General features: G+C 34.3%; 1 protein-coding gene across 4 annotated transcripts in view; it reads right to left on the minus strand.

Annotated features, from left to right (window-relative positions):
- Positions 1-18,026: 18,026 nt before the first annotated feature.
- The window catches only part of EPHA7 (EPH receptor A7), a 167,390-nt gene continuing 164,893 nt past the window's right edge, over positions 18,027-20,523 (minus strand). For all 4 annotated transcript variants that reach the window (XM_063097492.1, XM_063097491.1, XM_063097490.1 and 1 more), the window contains exons 16-17: positions 20,223-20,378; positions 18,027-18,442 (exon numbers count right to left, since the gene is read on the minus strand). In XM_063097492.1, the coding sequence (XP_062953562.1) occupies positions 18,328-18,442; positions 20,223-20,378 (271 nt within the window). In that variant the 3' untranslated portion in view covers positions 18,027-18,327. The remainder of the gene's footprint in view (positions 18,443-20,222; positions 20,379-20,523) is intronic.

A 20,523-nucleotide genomic window follows, 5' to 3' on the forward strand; every position in this document is an offset into this window, starting at 1 on the left:
GACTCAAATTTTATATTTAGGACATTACATCTGCTTTTCTGAGCCTGTGTGCCTATTTCTTCTGAAGATAGATTTATTTCAAAAGGCAGCAGCAGGTGAGGAAAAGTTGGCAACAGCTTAAGGGTTATAAAATTTCCGTTTAGCAAACTTTAGTAAAACCAATATAACCAACCCAATAATAACCAACATAATAACAGATGCATAGTTAGGACTTTGAGATTTTGGGCTCATGAGTTCTTATTACAGTACTAAACTAACTAACTAAATTCATAAAAGTGGGCCGTCCTTGGGCTAATGAAACAAGTGTATTAAAAACCAAGGATCATGAGTAATTCAAACCTGTGTACTTAAGTTTCAAATAATAAAATAAAATTTTAAAGTTTAAGTAAATAGGGCCTTACTCTTGGATATAGAGTTGAAACATGCGTGCTACAGGGGTGGGTACTTGTCTGAAAATGAAAGTATTCTGGCCACGAGGATGAGGGAATGAATGTGGGTGGGCAATTCACAAATACCATGGCAGGATATTGCCAAGGGCTCTTCACTAGGGAATTTGGAACATTCATGGTCAAAACTTGAGGTCTGATAAAATCGGGCTTTCCTCTCTATGTCCTTTCCTCCCCCGTCCCAAGCCTAGCTATACTCTGTGCCACTAAGCTTTCACTCTCTGCATCTCTCTGTGAAAAGCTGCTCAGGAAAGGCTCTACGTAATGAGCCACATATACCTTTGTGCCTGTTGTTAACTCAATGTTTCACCTTCCCCAAAGGGATTTAAATCATACACCTTATTTGAGGTTGTAGACTGAATGTCTACACCCTCTTATATATATTGTACAAATAATCACAAAAATATGAGAAATGGAATCTTTCATATATGGATTTTTTTTCCTGGCACAATAATAATCATAAAAGTATGTTCACAGGCTCACACAACTAGATTTACCTTTGATATGTATGCTGACTAAATATATGGTAATATCCTAACTAGTGTAGTCCAGACATTAAGGGAAAACTGCAAAAGGTTTTAAATTAGATGATTTACTCTCCCAGTTCTCTATTCTGTTATAAACGGGCTCTTCATAATCCAGCCACACTGTGTTTTCACTCATGGGATGGTAATCTAATGGGAGTATATTCAGACACTGAACAAGAGTAGAACCATCATCACTCTTGGCTCTTCGCTCTCTGTGCTACCACACAAAGGTCAGAGCCTATTGGTTAACTGAGGGACATTTAAAGACCTACGTGTCCCCCTGCCTACAAACTCTATCTTAGTGTCTGAAATCACCAGCAATCCAACAATTCTTACTTTTATGTTTTCATTATTTACTACACCATTTTTTTATAATAAGGAATTCCACTAATTGTCTAGCAGTAGACCATGTTATGTCAAAGGCCAGATGGAAAACCATCATACCAAACTGTAAGAACAAAAGTCCAAGCCACTACCCAGGAGCAAGTGCAGAGTACTGAAATGTCAAACCAAGTTCAAGGACAATATAAAGACTGTGGTTGAGTAAACAAGGCTTTCTTCCTCTCTGACTTCTCTGGAAGATAGCGCAGCTCACTGACCACCCTGTCCTACTCTGGGTCAGCCCAGGATGTAAGACTAGACCAGCAAAAAGTCTCATACCTGCCTCAGGAAATAAAAAACTCTTGCCTTGATGAGAAGGTATTTAAAATTATGCCTGTGTTCTCCATGTAGGAAAACATGGTCTAACTTCAAACACCAAGAATTTGTGTAGATTAATTACAAAAGGAGGGGGGAGATAAAATATGTTCATTTCAACCTATATTTGCGGAAAGACTAATTTGGATGTGCAGTGAGAAAACTGACCATAGCATCCTGAGCCCCATTGCTGTTGTGAGAGAATAACCCTCTCATATACGTCTGCCCTTGGATTCCTCCTCTGGCTCTTTGCTGACAATTATTTGCTAAGTATTGCAGTAAGATCTGGGTGACAGGAGCGTGCCTGAGATATGAGGCAACTGTATAACCTTGTCCCAGCCTCATGACTGCTAAAGAGCTCTTGTTGAACTTGTCTCTTTGGAAGGAAAAAAAAAGCATTATGGAACTGATATGTATACCCAGAACTCATATCAAAGCTGACACATCAGATACACATTCAAACTACTCTGCTGGGCTGCAATAATAATTATTCTGACTGTTGGTATCATTGTGTTCACACTATTACCCAGAAAAATTGCACCTTGAGATTGTTGTGTTGATTCAGATTTGAATCTATTCATGTCTAGAGTATCGAGAGATACCAAAATAGTTTTGAAACCCTTCCTCGATAGAAAATATAATATTAGACACATCTCTAAAGTGAGATTGAACTAAAGCATAATTTAGTGACCCAGGAGAAAAGAACTTGCATTAAACTTGCAGTTTTTTTTCACTAGTAAGCTTTTGAGGAAGTTATTTAATTTTTCTGTCTGCATTTCCATTAATGTTAATAGCAAGAACATTAGACAAAAACAATAGGTTAGGTATTGGTTTCATGCTCCTAAAAAGGTGTTAGAAAAGACTGAAACCTCTCTATGAGTCTACTTATACTTTATGAATCTAAGGATATGTTTATTCTATTCTATTGTTTATATAATAAAAAAAGGGAGAATATCAGTTTAGATATATTGTTGGAGGAAAACTTGAGGAAATATTTTGAAAACTTCAGATCAGAACGTTAGACATGATAGGTAACTTAGAACCATCTAATTCACTGGTTCTCAAAGTGTGGTCCTGAGATCAGCAATACAGCACAACTTGGAACTTGTCAGATATATAAACAGTCCCACATGGTCTCAAACCCAGTGAAGCAGGAACTCTGGGGGTAGAGTGCAGCAGTCTGTGCTTGACAAACCCTCCTGATGACTGCGATGCCTACTAGAGTTTGAAAGCCACGGGCCTAATTCAAGGCCTTCACTTGACAGATGTGGAGACTAACCTCAGAGAAGTCATCAGATTCACTATTTGGAGCCTGAGGTAAGATTAGAAAATAAGTCTCTTTTGCTAGTGCTATTTATTCCTTTAGCCCCTTGAGCATTTACTTAAATTCTCTACTTAAGTCATTAATTAAAGAATCATTTTCTTAAAAGACCAGCAGTGAGAACTTAGAGGTGTTTCAAGTCTGCAGGTGGAAGTGAAGAGGTGCAACCTCAGCCTCAGCATCATGCGTTGTGGATTTCAGTCTTGGATCATTACCAGACAGTGTTACAGACCCCGGCATTATGTTACAATTTTAGAGCAGTAATAAAATAAATGTTAAGTATTTGTAATTCAGGGCTGTAAATTTACTATAGTCTTTTCTACTCTCCAATAGTTAAGTTGCTTGCATTTTTTTTCATATTTTATGCCATTTGTGCTCTTTTTGCAAAACAATATAAAGTATCATGCCTCCTAGCACCTGAAAACTAGATTTAGATGATTTTTATAACATATACTGAGAAGATATTTATTTTTACCTATTATTCATATTTCAAAATGTTTTTATATTGCTTATTGATTTTTACTGAAGTATTGCTTTTAATATTTTAAAACTATACTTCTAATTTGGAAACTGCAAGATACTAATAATGTTCCTTTATTTTTCTAATTGAAAGTATATATTAAAAGATCCACCTCTCACTAGACAAACCTGAAATAATGAAAATTTTAAATAAAAGTATTTCTTAGGTTACCATTTTTTTAATTTTTATTTTTGACTATTTAATGGAGAATGTAAGATATTCACATTCTATGGTTCTGAAAAGCTTTTGTGACAATATTTTAAGAGTACCTACTTGTATTGCTCTCCTGCTCAGCTGGGAGACCATGTAGAACCAGGAAGTCAGAAATAAGCAAATAATTTTATTAATGTGGTATGCAGGGAAGAGTGTGATATTTCAGAATCAAATATAGCCAGCAAGGCTGTATGACCTTGGATATGTTTCTTAATTGCTCTAGAACTTGGCTTTCTCATCCATGGACTGTGAATAGTAATATCTGCCTCATAGAATTATCATCATAAATAAAAAGAAGCCACAGACTGAGCATAGCATTTAAACTCCCCTATGGATGGCTGTAATGTAATGGAGTCAGCAGTGAATAGCCATCTCAGTTTAGCTATTAGGTTTATATAGTTCCTTATTCTATCAGAAAAAGACTGCCTAACTCTGTGCTGTATGTTCCTAATATTTGTGAATTTGTGTGTGTGTGTGTGTGTGTGTGTGTGTGTGTGTGTGTGTATTTACTGCACCCTCAATTATGTCAGCATCCTAAATTGGGGTCAGTTCTTATCCCTTTAATTCTGTTTATGTTTATTAATATTTCTGATATCATTTTTCAATCTGTATCAAAAATGTAGTGTATTCCTTTCTAAAAGGTAACTCTTCTTAGAATTTATAGATAATTAGCTTATTAGACATTCCATCTAAAAAGTATGCCAATTTCTGTCTACAATTATGGAATGACAATAACTTACAAGAGGAACTGTTGAATTTTAGGCATTGTACATCAGAACACAAATTACCTTGTGGTTGTAGCTACTAGAAAACCCTTCAGGTTGTTGGGTGTATTTATCGACAGTCCGTGGAATGAAGCACTTATGGGTTAAATCATTTGAGTTTGATGTGCTAAAGAGCCTGGCCCTGATATTAGTGTGATTGTGAGATAGTAGGAGAGTAAGGAAGAAATATGAGATTTATACTCCAAATGGGCATTAAATATTCCCCTTTTATTTAATGTATAAGTTCATATTTTTTTTAAGAAAAAAAAATACTTACCAATTTATATACAGATGGTTAATTCAAATATACTCTTTAGTTTTTAAAATGTTTATGGATTTATTCAGAAAAAATATTTTGGATTTTGTTAGTTGTCAATCCAAATTATGTAAAAACAAAGACTACATGTTAAGTGATACCAGGTATTTGGTAAACAATAAAATAAAATCATCAGTATGCATTCATATTCCTAAATATCTGAATAACATACTATTGTCCAGTTGCTGGATTTTAAACTTTTCTTCAAGAAAAAAAGAAAAACTGATAAGACCTAGAACTCTTGATATAGTCAATAAATTAAATTTAAACCTTCAATTGTATATATCTAAGAAAGATCTCTAATAATTAAAATGTTAGGTATCAAGACTTAATTTTAGGATGGGTCTGAGTGTAGTGGTGTTTATAATTAACTGATTATAGCCAGTTACAGATTTCTTTATTCCTTCTCTTCTTCCACTGCTTCACTTGACTGGAAAAAAATAAATAAATAAAAGTAAAAAGCAAAACAAAAAAATTTCAGTACTATGAAATCTCTGGAAATAAAATCTTTTGTTTCATTTTTAGCCCATGTAAAGTGGACCTAAACATATTTATTTACCTCCCAAGAATTCAATAAAAATCAGTCAAACTTTATAAGCGATGTCTATATTTTGTCTTGTAAAGATGTTACAGAGTGCTATTATTTTATGTCTGAAAATTACTGTTGAGTTGAAAGCCTTGCTGAAGAGATAGAGCCAATATTGTCCATGAAGAAGCAAAATCATAATGACTATTATAGAGTTAAATTGGTGCACTCATACAGAATCACTTAGAATTCTGAAATAATATTTGGAAAAATAAAAATGTCTTAGTCTTTAGTATTCTACATAATATAGAGTGACCCACAGGGAAATAAACTATTTCATGAATCTTTTACAAACCCAAAGGATGTATTCAGATTACCCAAAACAATTTTATGACAATGATAAACATATCTTTGTTGATCCAGAGGGACGATCTCAACTTCCCATTTCTTGGCTAAGGAGGATTAACATAATTAAGATATATATCCTTCCCTGAATATTCTCCCATCATAGGCATGTCTAAAGTTTAACAAAAAATCGTGAGACAGAGGCAACTGTTTCATTCTTCCTGAGATTATGAGGGTTTCGGGTAGAAAGGAGATTTGTAAGCAATTTCATTTATAAAATTTCCTTTAAGTGAGGAAAAAGTGGGAAGAGTGTTATTCAGGCCTGTCCCAAAAGCGTGTAAACCATAGTCCAGGTTAGTGGTTCCCAAACTTTGCTGCACAATAAAATCACCTTTATCAGAAAAAATCCCTACATGAAGGTTGTACTGCAGACCAATCCTATCTAAATGCGTGAGGTGGGAGCAAGTTTTTTTTAAAGGGTGCATCAAATTTGGGAATCGCTGGTGTGTAAGCTTGGAGACCTCAGCCATAGACTCAGCTCTCTTTTCTATGTAATGTCAATTTACAAACTAAAGATTTTTACACTAAAACAAACGTGTGGGTGAAATCATTTAGGGTTGGCTACTCTAGTTTCCTACTTTCTTCACTGACCAACGTTACTAACTTTTTCATTCACCCAAGCTCGTGTATTCGTGGATGCCTTGCTTGCTCGAACTTATCATCTGAGAACAGAAGAGACTTAATTGTCACATCTTGGAATCCCGTGAAGGTAACAATTTCACACATCTACTTTTGAAATGAAAACAGGGACTACCCTCACCTTTTGCCACCAGATTTTATGAAGTTAAACTGAGAAAATACGCTGCTAACTTGATAACCAAAGGTGAGAGATTTGGGAACCAGAATGGAGGTATTTTAGGAAACAGCACAATGCAAATCAAGACACAGTAGGCCATATATCATCAAAAATTATATGAATGTACACATGTAGTAGTTATCATTTTATGGTCCAATATGGAAAAACTACCAAGTAAGTCAGAGTCATTTCAATAACTTTGAGATATATTTCTTTAATCTCAATACCACTTATGTATCTATTTATTCAGTCACAATAGTTTTGAAGTTTAGTTTTAAATCATTGCTATTTATACATATGCATACACATTTCTACCTGTCTGAAATATATTAAAATCATTAAGTAGTATGTTTTATTTTAAGTAGAGTGAGCCATTTTAAAATCCAAAGAGTAACCAAAAAAAAAAAAAAAAAAAAAGTCTCAAAAAAGCCAGTTACCATACATGATTTGCAAATAATCTAAGACCTATTTAGAGGGGCTAGAAAAGGCCTGCCACGGTGAGTCTGATGTGAATATTTACATCCAAGTTATAAATCTCTAAAATTATACATAGCCTAAAAGTAATATTGACCCAACCTCAGTCATGTTGTTTCAACTCTAGATATTCCGCTCTAGTCCTATGGCTGACATTTCGAAACGAGCAAATCATCGATAATAACATTACCTAACACTCTTTGCATGGTGGTAAACCAAACAAGAATAATTAGATTTGTGTATAAACAAGATTAAAATAGAGAAATCAAAATTTACCATACCCTGGGGCCACACCGAACAAGCAAACATCATTTATTCATGCAGAAGTTACAGTTATTAAATTCAGGCAGCTTATGGACGTCCTGAGAAACACCCACCAGTTGTAACCTAGGGGCCAACACACAGCACTCATGATGGCGAAGAAACTCCAGGTGGGCAGTAAGAGCAGATAAATAGTATGTAGTTTGGAGAGTAGAGGACATGATTTAGAGTTTATGGGATTAAACGACTTTGCAGGTCACATACTGAAAATTCCTGGAAGCTTTAAGAAGCTAAAAAGAAAGACCTTGAACTTGAGTCTGTGCTTGACTGGAAGCCACTGAAGAAAAAGCAAAGCAGAGGGAACAGGAGAATTCTTGGACTACATAACATGGAAGTCATGAAGCTTGAAAAGCTACCACAAAGTTGGATAATCTCAACCTAGATACCAAGAAAATCAAAATCATTAATAAATAAGAAAGTATCAATATCTTTTCCTACATACATATATTGGAATTCACCAGGCAAAACAAACATGAGAAAGCAATTGACAAAAAGATATCACCTTTTCAAAGAGTAAAAATCATCATAATGCTATTTTAAATTTGTTTTACATTACTTAAAGCTCTTTTTCTGTTTAATTTCATGTATGTTTTGTAAAGTCACTGGAGAAAATAAAAAGTAAGACAGATATCACCAATATGATTTATGAAGAAACTGAGTGTCATACATAGAGTTAAATCACTTTGCCCAATATCAAGTAATCAGTGAATGGTGAAACCAGGCCTAATACTTCTACTACTGAGAGCTTCTAAAATTGAAAGCCTCTAACTTTTTCCTCTACCTTAGTTCTTCTTGTCCTAAGTATGAAGATTCTTTTATTTTTTTTAATCAAATTTATATGGACTGCACGTGATGGTAGTTATAACTTAATTGTCAAAATTGAGATACTATCCAATAATTGAAAGATAGAATTTCAATTACACTTGAAATGCATAAGGGGACTTCAAAAAGTTCATGGAAGAATAGAATTAAAAGAAAGAATTAAATACAGATCTCTCCATGAACTTTTTGAAGTGCCCTCATTTATTTAGCCTCAAAGGTAGTTATATAATTGTTCATTCAGAAAAAATTTTTGATTATGTACCAACCATGTGCAAGACACTATTTATTCAGCTTACTGGCAGTGCTGGGTGAGTAGATGCAACTAAAGATCCCATGCAATAACTCCGTGGCCATGGCTCATGCAAAGATAATCTTTGTACTGCTATAATACAAAGTTAAATATTTACATCAAATAAGAAAGTAAGAGACATGGTAATTTATTTACTCCTGAATGATGGCAAAAGCATGCCATTAAATGCATGTCCCTAGTAGAAGATTTTAGTTCTTATCATTAACACATGTAGTGTATGAAGGCAATAGATGCAAACCTCTTTGGCCCTCTTCCCAAGCACATTGCTGAGGGAGATAGCAGGTGTCTGCTGCTGCTTTGGGAGCAGAGAATAGAGGTAGACTGAGAATTATAGCAGTATATGTTTAGCCTATTTAATTAAACATATGTAAACAAATGATAAAGCATTTATATGTGCATTTTAAGAATATTAAGCTCAAGAAAACAGGCTAAATACTGAGTGTGATATAACCTTGTGTTAAGGCCATATAGATTTTTTTTGCTAGAGGAGAGAAGTAGCTACAAGGCTAAGAAAATATGTACAGTGTTTAGCTAATTTGGAAAAAGATGAGGAGAAGAAACTTATAGATGTTATGGCGGTGGTCATATTTTAACTAGTCAGAATGGTATTTTGGATGATGAGGTCATAATTGCATATCTGTTTCCCAATCAAAAAGTTTGTAGGCAGTTAATATAATTATAATGTTTTTATCCAATCAGAAATTAATAAGTGATCTTCTAATGCTGGAATCTTTTGATTATGTATTCCTACAAGGTGTGTTGCTCATTGTGAGGCTGTGGTCTTGAGGCTTCAGGAGGGATTATGCATATCTCTCAGGTCAACGAAGAAGATGAAGGGTAAGTGAGGAATGGCACAGTGCAACATCTGGGAATCTTCTGCAGCACTGAAAAGAGACACACTTCAGGTGGACGAGAATGAGTGAAGGGCTCACTTCAGAAGAACAGTCTTTGTGTATTAGGTTAGGATCTACTGCTCGAGTGTCAATGAGCCCTGGTTCGGAGAATCATGTGACTCTCAGTCACTCATTGTGCACCTATTAGGAAACTGCAAGACACCAGTCACTGTGCCAGACTTTGGAACATAAATGTGAGTTGGACAAAAATTCTACTCCTGATCTGTGAGGCAACATAATTGACAGATACAAAAAACAATGTAAATATTATATAATATAATTGGGTAATGGGAAGTTAGAGAAGATTTCCTAACTTCTTGACAAGAAATCTCTCCACCACTTCTCCAACAAACAGCAACGAAAGATAAAATTTAAAACATATTTAGATAAAAGAAGATATAAATTAGCATATTAACTGATAGATGCAAGTTTCTATTTTAACTTAAAATGCCACGTTTATTAACAAAACAATCTGTTTTGTCTTGTAGTTTCCAGAGGTATATTCAAGTCATTGAAGGAGAAACATAGAAAATAAAACAAAACAGCATTGTAAAATCAATTATAAATTCAGGAGGAATTGTGTCCTTTTCCTCAAATCGGACTGTTTTTTTTTTGTTCAGTAGGATATTCCTAATGTAAGAATTGTTTTAAAAATAATTATATATTCTTGCTTTGAGGTATAAGAATAGAATCCATCCTTAGCTTTTAATATCTGTTGGGCATTAGGTTGGGCTCAGTAGATACCAGGAAGAATAAGATCCATTTGCTTACTTCCCTCAGAGAACTCATAATGACAAACAAGTATTAATGAACTTTGTGTGCCAGAGGCGATGCGAGTAGTTCAGTCCGTCAGGAGCATGGGTAAGAGGGGAGAATTGTTGGCAATCACGCATTGGTAGGTTCCCAATTGTTGATGCTGTGTTACATAATTGGGTGCAATTCTCTAATCATTGAGGGGCCATGAAATCTCTTAAACTGGGGAACAGCATCATCAGATATATGCTGGAGAAATTCCTCAGGAAGTCATACATACGAAGGATCATGGTCAGAGAGAGGATAGGAGGATGTGACATTAATCTGGGAGATGAAAAAACCTGATTTAGGGTATGGCTGTGGACATGGTGATAGATTCACGAGTTACCAAAGAGCTAAAATCAGGCGGATGTAGTGAATCATTTTTGATGGCCAAAGGAGTCAAGTTTGACTCTTTAGGTGCGGATCTGACAGATATGATTAATGCTAACTAAAAAACAAAACAAAACAAAGTGAGAAGTGAGTAAAAGATGAGATTTGGGACAAAAACATATAATTTATATTTTAAAATTCATCTGTAAGTGAGTGAGTTGTTCAGAATTCATGTGTGTTTATGAGTATTTGTTGAATATATGGAAAGAAATGCAGATAAAACTATTTCCCAAATAAATAATAACCAATAAGTATTTGAGCACTCAATATTATTATAAATACTTCCTAAGTATCAGTTAACAAATTTAACAACTCTTGAAGTAGGTACTATTTCACCCATTTTACAGAAAAGAGAAGGGTACAGAGAAATTAAATCATTTTCCCTGGGTTACACACGTAATCGGAATGAACCCCACATGGTCTGGCTTGTGATTATCTGCAATCACTCAGCACCTGATGCTGTCTTTTCATCATATAAATGGTAAGTAGACTTACAACCTGGCCCACAAAATTCTACTTTATTATATTTTTACTTAACCATAGAATTACTGATATTATCTTGACTTTGAGGGCCGGAATGAGGGCATTTTCCACTACAGAGGAATAAAAATTACTTTTTCGTGCCTAGGCTTACTTTTAAAATAGTCAAATCACATTTCACATACTTCTGCATATTACAGTTCCTTAAAAAAACATACTCACCACATGTCTTTGCCTAATCATTGAGATATTGGTAAATAACCTTCCATTGTTTCTCTCATGAAGTCGAATTTCCTTCATTCGATTTCAAGTTCTTTAATCTTACCCTGCTATTTACAACCGATGATACCTCTTATTCCTTCTCAACATCTGAATGATACTGCTATTTGCTGCAACCTAGTCTTGTTTACTGATCAGCTTCTTCCACCTTCCTTGATCGGGCAGGTCCACATCTCAGGGCTCCTCTTCTCAGTCCCTCGGGGCATTCTGCCACCTCCACCTATCACAGAAGCATCCACGTATGCTCACAAATTAGTTTTCTCCCTCACCACTCATTTTATTACCACCTTCACTCTACCCCATTCATCCTTCTAAGCACCTGATCCTTGCTACCTTTCAAGAAAAAAACAATTTGAATTAATTTACACTTCAAGGATTCTAAAATATTTATAGAGTGTCTACCGAGTGCCAGGAACTGCAAAATCCCAAAGGACATAAGACAAAGATTTCCATTTGGCTTCAGCCCTCCAAGAGCATTTGATCTATTGGGAGAGAGAGACACACAAATAATCTGACAGAACACGGTAGGATAATCATAGCACCAGCAGTGTAAGCACAGCACAGAAGAGAGAATTGATTCCAGCTCCTGGGTGTGTCGACTTGGAGGAAACAACTTTTGAGTTGGGTTTTGAAAAGGGGCATTTCCCCATTTAGAAACGTGAGAAGAAATGTGTGGAAAGCAACAGTATGAAAGCATAGACATGTATTCTATTGCTCTGATCCAGAAATAAACAGTACTTTGTATTTCAGACACCATTGCCAGACGTGGGCTTCTTAAACTTCATTTTCCACCACATCCCTCTTCTCGTCAAGATTGCTAATAGCGTTTCTGTGCCTCTCTTATTAACCTCAGTTTCTCCCCTCTGGCTTTCAAGATTTCCTGTAATTCATCTCTGCCTTTTATAAAAGATGTTATATACAATATTATATGCTCCTCTTTAAAATGTAAATGATAGCATTATTTGGTATTTACTGGTTTTGTTTTGTATGTCAGAAGAGTCTAACTGCACCTAGTTCTGCTGGCTTCACACTGAACCTAACCAAACAGGTACTCCTTGATTTTGAGGAAGCCACTGAAATAGCAGCAGTAATGCATGCAGTCACCCTGGTTCATTTCTCAGGTAAAGCTAAGCATGTCTGTGTGTAGCATCACATTCCTGTTTCTGTTAAGTTGCGTTCCAGTGAATACAAGTAGAGTTCAGTATGTAACCAGTAAGAATCAAAGTGAAAACATGGAATTGCAATAAGGCATAGCTAGCAGATCTCCAACCTGCAGATCTCTGAAAACAGGCCTGCAAATGCCAGAACTGAAGAAAAGTGTGGGTTTCTTTCATCTGAAGAAAGCACATTTTAATCTCATATTCTGTCTGGTTTTAATGTAAACACTATGTATCTCTAGCAAATTGACAGAGGAATATCAGGTTAAACTTAGAATTTTCTGTTGCAATTTGCTCGGGAGTCTGTGCTATCAGTGTAATAAGTGTCTGCAAATTCATGTCACATTTTAAAGTGTTCTTGAGTTGTTTGCCTCATGTCTATGAATTGTGAAATATTTAAAAAAGCATAGGATTTATATGAACACTAGTTCTGCATATGTTGTTTAATTTTATGTGTTTTTTTAGAGTTAGTTGTTGAATCATTCCCTTTATTTGGTTTCGGTTATATAGTGAAACGGTGAGACTTGAACAGTGTGCTTGTCCTTAGCTAACAAGAACTAACGTTACTTAAAACAAATGTGCCTGTTTCTTCCTCTGAGCATCTTCAAGTAAGATCTATGAATAATCACACATTGAAAAACATATTGTGCATTCTTTAGGTACATACAAAATCTACAAATATTCCTAATTACAGGCCATGAATTTCAAAAGGGAAATAAAAATAATCTTTGGCAGTAGAAACCTGGGACATTTGAAATAATGAAATACAAGGTGGAGGTTATATCTGATGGAGCTTTATTTTGCTGTTCATGGAGGTTTAGAATAGACAACACCTTACTTGTTACTATTGCCAAATTATCAAATTTAGGAATCCCTACTACTGTTACGTATCTACAAAACACTAGACTAGCACTACTTATCACCACTTACTAAACTTTGTGCAATAGGTCCAATTCAATTGGATCAATTAATTATATTTATTTTAACCTCAATGTCCATCAGAAGAGATCTTTCATTATTTAATTACAGATTTAATTACATTCAATCACTGAAAAAAAAAAAAAATCCCCTTACAGTACTTAACTCTAATGAGGCTCACAGAAGCATTCCTACTGAAATATTTTATTCTTCTGCCCATATTCTTCAAGCTATGCTGAGATGCATTAGACAGCAGAGTAAGAGCAGCCAGGTGGGGACTACTGTGGGATACCAAGACAAAACCAAGAGGATCGTGTTCCCTTCAGAGCAGCTTGAAAATTTTCCAGTCCCCATGCACTGCCTTTCCTCATTTCTTAACATATCTGTAGAAATGATTTTTGCAATTAGGAATTTGATCATCTCTTTGTGTCTTCTTTTCAGGAGCTTTTTCAAAATTGATATTTTTTTCATTGTAGCTAATGATATAAAACAAAGGGTAAAAGTAGGAGATAAGTGCTTCAACAAAAAATTGTGAGTGATGATTACCATAAATATTAAAATATAATTTTTAGTGATGTAACTTGTATATCTTTAATAATGGCTTTATAATTTTGGAGGAAAAAGAGTTCTGACAAAATAGTGTATTTTTGTACCACTTACAAATCTTGTACTTCTATGGGATAATTTGAAAATTTCAGGGCTCTCCCTCAGTGTTCCAGACTATATAGTTATCACTGTGTGAACTTAACAATAGTGTTGCTTGTTGCTTCTTTTTGCCTTGCATTTTTGACCATCAAGTTCTCCATTAGCATGTATATCAGGGATGGGCGGGGACAGGCCACAATTTCAAGAGTATCTTTGAAGTTCAGTTCAGCCTAGCATGAGTGTGATTGATAGCACCTCATCTATCACTTGCCTATTATTCTCATTTTCTTGAAACATGTTTAGATGTTTGTTAAGAGTTTGTAGAGCTTAAAATGGTGATGTAGAATAAGGAATGCTTAGTTTTCTTCATTTCAGGTTGAAGTTGGAATGATCACTGAGTCAGTGTCAATATTAAACAACTCAATCAGACAACCAGCTTTATCGCTTTTTCCATTTGCATTGGATTCTGTGTTTGCATAGTCCAGTAGCCTAAAATGCAAAAATTGTCCATGTTGATCTACTCTGTCCAATGTTTAAAATATCTGTCAGGGTCCAATGCCAAAATATTTCCTTTCTCATGCAAATATTCTTGGTAGTACCATGTAGTAGTATTTTCAGGAGGAAACTAAAAAACATTTTTAACTAAGATGTTGACAATATAGCTCTTTGAAGACACAGTCTTCTCATTCTGTAATAATTACAGTGGAATTATGTCAGTGTGCAAGAGGATGAGGGGAAGCAAAAGATTAATTTTTCTCCATATTCTAATTGGCCCACTGAAATATTTCAATAAAACTTTCTCTCTTCTCATGATATTGTGTAAGAAAATAAGAATGCATAAGGGATGTTAAGGAATCCGCCAATGATTGGAGACAGAATTTTCTTTACATTGTCTAATAGACTCATTTATTTTTTTAAGCTGGTAGAAAGAGACTTAAGATTCGTGTTGAAGAAAGAGTTATTTGTGCTTGATACATTGAAGACACTGTTTCAAAAGCAGTTTGTCCTTATAAAATGATGACCCCTGTAGTAATTCTTAGGCAAGGAGGGACAAATTCAACCAACAAAAAGCACATCTCGCCCCAAGTTCCCCATGATTTCTCCACATATAGCAAAAAAATACACATCAGTAATTTATTTGTACATGCACATCAGCGAGTAGCACAGTTCTAGGCTACTCAGGAAACAAAAAGGAGAATATTAGCATTACCTAAATAAAAGAGAGAGGTGAATTACACCATTTTAACTGTCTTAGAAACACGGATAAGAAGAGCAATTAAAATATAGTCCTAAACAGTACTAGCTAATGTAGATTACATAAGTATACAATATGATTCAACTAATAGTGCTCTGACAAGCATAAACCACCAGTTCTAGTAAACAAGGCCCAGATCAATTGCTGAGAAAATGTTAGATTCAGATGTAATAAAAGTTACTTTTATTTCAGTACTGAATGCAAAACACAGGTCAAGTGTGAAGACAGCATTCTAAAAAAGGTGGCTCTGTTAAAGAAAGGAGGCCATTTTCTTTTGCATTTTTATAATTTTGGAATTGTTTTCGACGTTCGCTTTCTCTACTTTTCCTCCCCTGAGCACTAATTTATCAAAAAAAAAGATTTCAAGGTGCAAATTGTACATTCTTTTCATTATACCATCTCATCTCTTTCTGGAAGAGAATTTTACAATCAGCATTACAATGTTAATTCTTTTTCTCTTAATATTTGTTTCACATACATGAATCAAAATCATAATGTTGATCGGGAAAAGAAACCTACAAACGAGAGTGATGTAGTCATACACTTCCTATTGTGCTGTGTGTCTTTCCCATCCCTTCTCCCCTTTCCCTGTAAAGAGCTGTAAAAAATTTAAGGCAGATGAGGTATATTGCTGAAGAAAAAGTTATTTTTGAAAAAAAAAACTCAAAAAAACTTTTATTCTGCCCTTCTACTCAAGAAAGACGACTCAACTATAAATCTAGTGCTAGAAAAAAGCAGGAAAGACACCATTTGCATGTACCATACTATGTCTTCTATTTCTAGAATGGCTTTTTGTTAATTTAATTTTAATAGAAAAAATAAGCACCTTAAGCTATGAACAAGAAAAGAACTTCATTATTAGTGAGTCTAGAATCCAAACGGAATTAAGAACACTCACTCAACTCTTTCACTCATTCTCACAAAGGCCAATGCTACTGATTAGAATTGTAAAGTGCTGTACTGAGTATAAACACTTGTATACACTGCAGACACTGAAAAATAACCCTCAAGCACATTGTGTTATAGTTCCAAAAATATATTTACAGTCTATTACAAAGATTACAAATGGAAGTGTCTAGGTGACTGTATTATGCTAATTAAAATTATTTTTACAGATTACTTTTCCTTAGGGACAAAAAACACTTTAGTGAAATTAAAATGATTTTTCTAGTCAATCAAAAAATAAATTAAAATATCAAATAACACTGTACAGTGATTTAAAAGAAAAAAAAAGGGTGGGGAGGGGTTTGGGAAGCAATCCATTTGAGTTTTTCTATAGCCATCTTTGGTCCTAAATGTGGGAAAACACATTATGTAGCACTGAAAATACCTGTTCTTTTGTGATGCTCTGCAAGTAAAATAGAAAAATATAGTGCATTTTCAATGTATTCAGAGCCCACTACAGAGAAATGTGTGTACAAAACAAGACAGTATAAATAAAATTTACAAGTTTTACAAAAGAACATTTACAGATTTTGTTTCTGTTATTTGTTTGTTTGTGGATGCCCACATTATCAAACAAGACCAATTATGACCGATCCCTGGGATCTTTCTGTATTAAAATCATTATAAACAACCCAATTCTCTTTGGAAGTACAACAGTTCAATTCTGGGGTGGCTCATGATTTTCATAACTTTTGAAAGCATTACTTATAATATGTATACATTCCTGTAATATCTATAAAGACACATTTAATTATTGCTTATGAAATTCTAATAAAGCAATCAAATAATATGGTTTAATAAATAAAGCATAAGAAAAAAAGCCAGATCCTTCACCTCTTCCTTTTAAGGGCAAAAACAATTCTTTCATTTTAAAAGTTTCTTGCATCAGTGTTCACAAATAAAAGACTTTTTTTTGTTTTGTTTTGCTTTGCTTTAACTGCAAAGGTGATATTCTGTGCAGCAAATTTCTTTTCGAATGATGAAAACTGTGAACTGCCCCTTTTTATCATGCTTCAGAGTTCTAACATAAAACTTGATTCTTTCCTTTCATGTTTGGACTGCATTCAACAGAAGAGGATAAAAAATATAGGTCAACTATTACTCCTAAATTTCCTAATGTCACAAGACTGAAAAAATCTCGATGTGCTCAGATTAAATTTTAGGTAACACTGGAGAGTTCTTGCTTTCAGAGACTTGCCTACACCAGCTTTCTTCAGATGAGGTGCCTCATCTTTTTTACTAAATAGTCACAAACCTAAAATTTGAGTATTTTTTTTTTATCATTAAATTCTATCTAGTAAAATCACTCTACAAACAATCTGTTAAAAGTGCCTTAAAGTATTTATGGATCATTATTGCTTTTTTTCATTGAAAAGATAATGTCTTGTCTTATCTTTACAAAAAAAATTTCCTTTTAAAAAATATCAGAGCTCTTGGCAACTTGCATTTTCTTGACGACCTGCCAATTAGCAAACAATATCAAACAGCACAGATTAAGCCAAATAAAATGGCACAGAAAGGATACCAATGTTCTGACAGAGATATATCTTCAATCATGCTATGATTTTTTAAAATTTGAGCTTCCTTCAAAGGTACCCAGTGTAGTAATGTGTCATAGATTTAACACTAAAAAGGTCCAAAGTTATAAACAAATTTCTAACACAAAGTCCTTATGAAGAATAAACACAAATGATTTTTTAAAGGAATAGTCTGAAATCACATATTTAAGGAAAATATTTCATTGATTTTAACAATAAGATCATGATTTTATTTGACAAATATATTCTTTCTTAAATTTTTTATGTACACTTTAAAAAGTCTATAAGATAAAAAGGAGGTTAGAGAGCTCAAGGTGTTTGGATGTTTTTCAGGTAGTACTTTGTTTATTGTCACTGCTGTTTTTCTGGCCACCAGTGGTGGATCCTAAATTCCCTTTTTATATATTCTGGTGGCACTTAGGAGTTCAAGTCTATAGGTGCTTCTTAAATCTTCTCTTCACTTGTAGAAAGGACCCAGGACATCAACTGTCTTCTAGCAGCATTCTATGCATATACTGAAGGCCAGTACTGTTCACTTATAGTCCACAATCTCCCTTAGAAGGGAGAAATGCTTATCACACTTGAATGCCAGTTCCATGTAAATGTAGCATTTGTGCCCTCATAGTCTGAATGCTGCTCATGATTTTCTTTTGATGGCCAACCAGCGTGATCCCTAAACTCATCACATCCCTGGAAAAGACAAATGCATTTTTTATTAGGTACCTTACAAAGAATTTATATGGTTCTAAACTGTCATCAACTGTTTAATGAAACAGAGTTTATCTTAGGCAAACAGATCTTATCTTAGTGTTTTTGGGTATTATAACATATTCCTGCAGTGGATCAGACTGGTAACCTGCATCAACATTCTCCTTTGTGGAAGCCTAACTGCCCAGGCTCTCAATCTGCCGTGACAGTTATTTATAAACTGACTTGAAATTTTATATAAAAAATTATTAAAGTCTTAAAATTATTAACTCTAGGTAAGGTTAGGAAATGTTGTTTGAAATGTTGTACTCTTGGATGTCACTGGAGTTCAGAAATTTTTAATTGGAAACATAAGATATAGTATGAATGGAAACATTTCCTGGCTCCTAGTGGAAAGATTGAGAATCATCAATAATCGCAGAAAATTTTATACTGAGTTTAACCAGCATGTGGTAATTCTGAGCACACTGGTTGTATACTCCAGTTCAGCTAAATTACTTGGCTATATGTTAGAGAAAAACTATTTTTAATATATGCAGTACCTACATTTAATAGCTTAAATTTGATTTAAGTTAATTGTATCTGTTTATGTACTTTTACCTTTCCTTATAGCCAGAAAGGTTGAGCTTAGGTATTTACAAAAAGCTAAAATATTGCAAGAGTACTGTATTATGGTATTTCATGACACTGTCTTTGAGAAACACAGTATTTCAGAGTTATAGATTACTTCAGAGATCAAGGTGTAAATATGCCAACTTCACTCATGTGGTGACAAGAAGAAAACAGAACAAGATAGCATGCATGTGTTTAAAGTCATGTACATGACACTTCTTTGGATATAACAGGAAAGAGTATTGGATCGCTGGTTGTCTTCTCACTGAAAAATGTAGAACCCTTCTCATGACAGTACATGAAATAGGATCCCATGAATAGAACCCTGATAACTATTTCCCATTTTCAGACACATTGACTGAGGGGAGGTGCATCACCCATGAGAATTATGCCGCAATCAGGGAAATGGAGGTTTGGAGACACTGAACAGATTTTATAAGACCATATCATCAGTGATGGAACCAGAAGGGAAAATTTAGTACTTTTAACTTCCAGTTCATATCAATTTCAAACACTGTTTTACCAGGTCATTAAAAAGAAAAATTGAACCAATCACACACTTTCCAAAAAAGTAAGTTAAACTCTTAGCTACAGTTAATTGAATTAAGCTTCCTTGACCTCTTTAGAAACTAATCATATTAGACATCCTAATGCATTTTGGTATTAGGCATGACATTTTGAGATGTTTAGTAACCAACAACAAAAACATGATGGAAGAAACTCTCCTTTGCAATGGAGAAAGTTTCCTGGGTAAATAGGAACCTAAAAGACACAGTGGTTAATGCAAGAGAAAGCCTCACTGGGTGGTGTTTAGGACACTGGCTATGGGAGCCATATTACTTGTCACTTACTAGTTCAGTTAGTTTAAGGGAAATATTTAAATTATCTGAGCCTTACCCTCACTTTTTGTAAAATGAGTATAAAACTATTGACTTAATAAAATTGTTGCTGTGAGGATTAAAAAAGATAATGCATGTTTAAAGTTCTGTTTAGTATAATGACTGGTACATAGTAAGAACTTATTAAAGAAATGGTTTTTTCCCTGATTTTGTGGTTCATATCTTTTTAATACAAAGAAAATAATCTAACATATAAAGTGTGGATTGTGTGTAATAAATTCTTAAATATAATTTTTAAAGTTTAAACTTACTCAATAGTCATCCTGGCCACTGACTCAAGGGAGTTGTAGCCAGCTGCTGTGAAGTTATCTTTGTATCTTTCCATCTTAATAGCTTGTAGCCATTCTCCAACTGAACAGAAGGCAGTGAAGTCAGGAGCGTTTTGATCCAGAAGAGGGCTTATTGGCCTAGATATGAATGAAACAGAAAAGCAAATTTTATCATGAACTACTGAAAAAATAATGTCTTGGCCCATACAAAAATAAGAGTATAAAAATAAAAATAGGTATTTGAATTGGTGTATACAATAACACATAAACGGGTATGCTAATA

Source organism: Cynocephalus volans, chromosome 5 (assembly GCF_027409185.1).
Source record: "Cynocephalus volans isolate mCynVol1 chromosome 5, mCynVol1.pri, whole genome shotgun sequence".
In the NCBI taxonomy this organism is placed as follows: domain Eukaryota; kingdom Metazoa; phylum Chordata; class Mammalia; order Dermoptera; family Cynocephalidae; genus Cynocephalus; species Cynocephalus volans.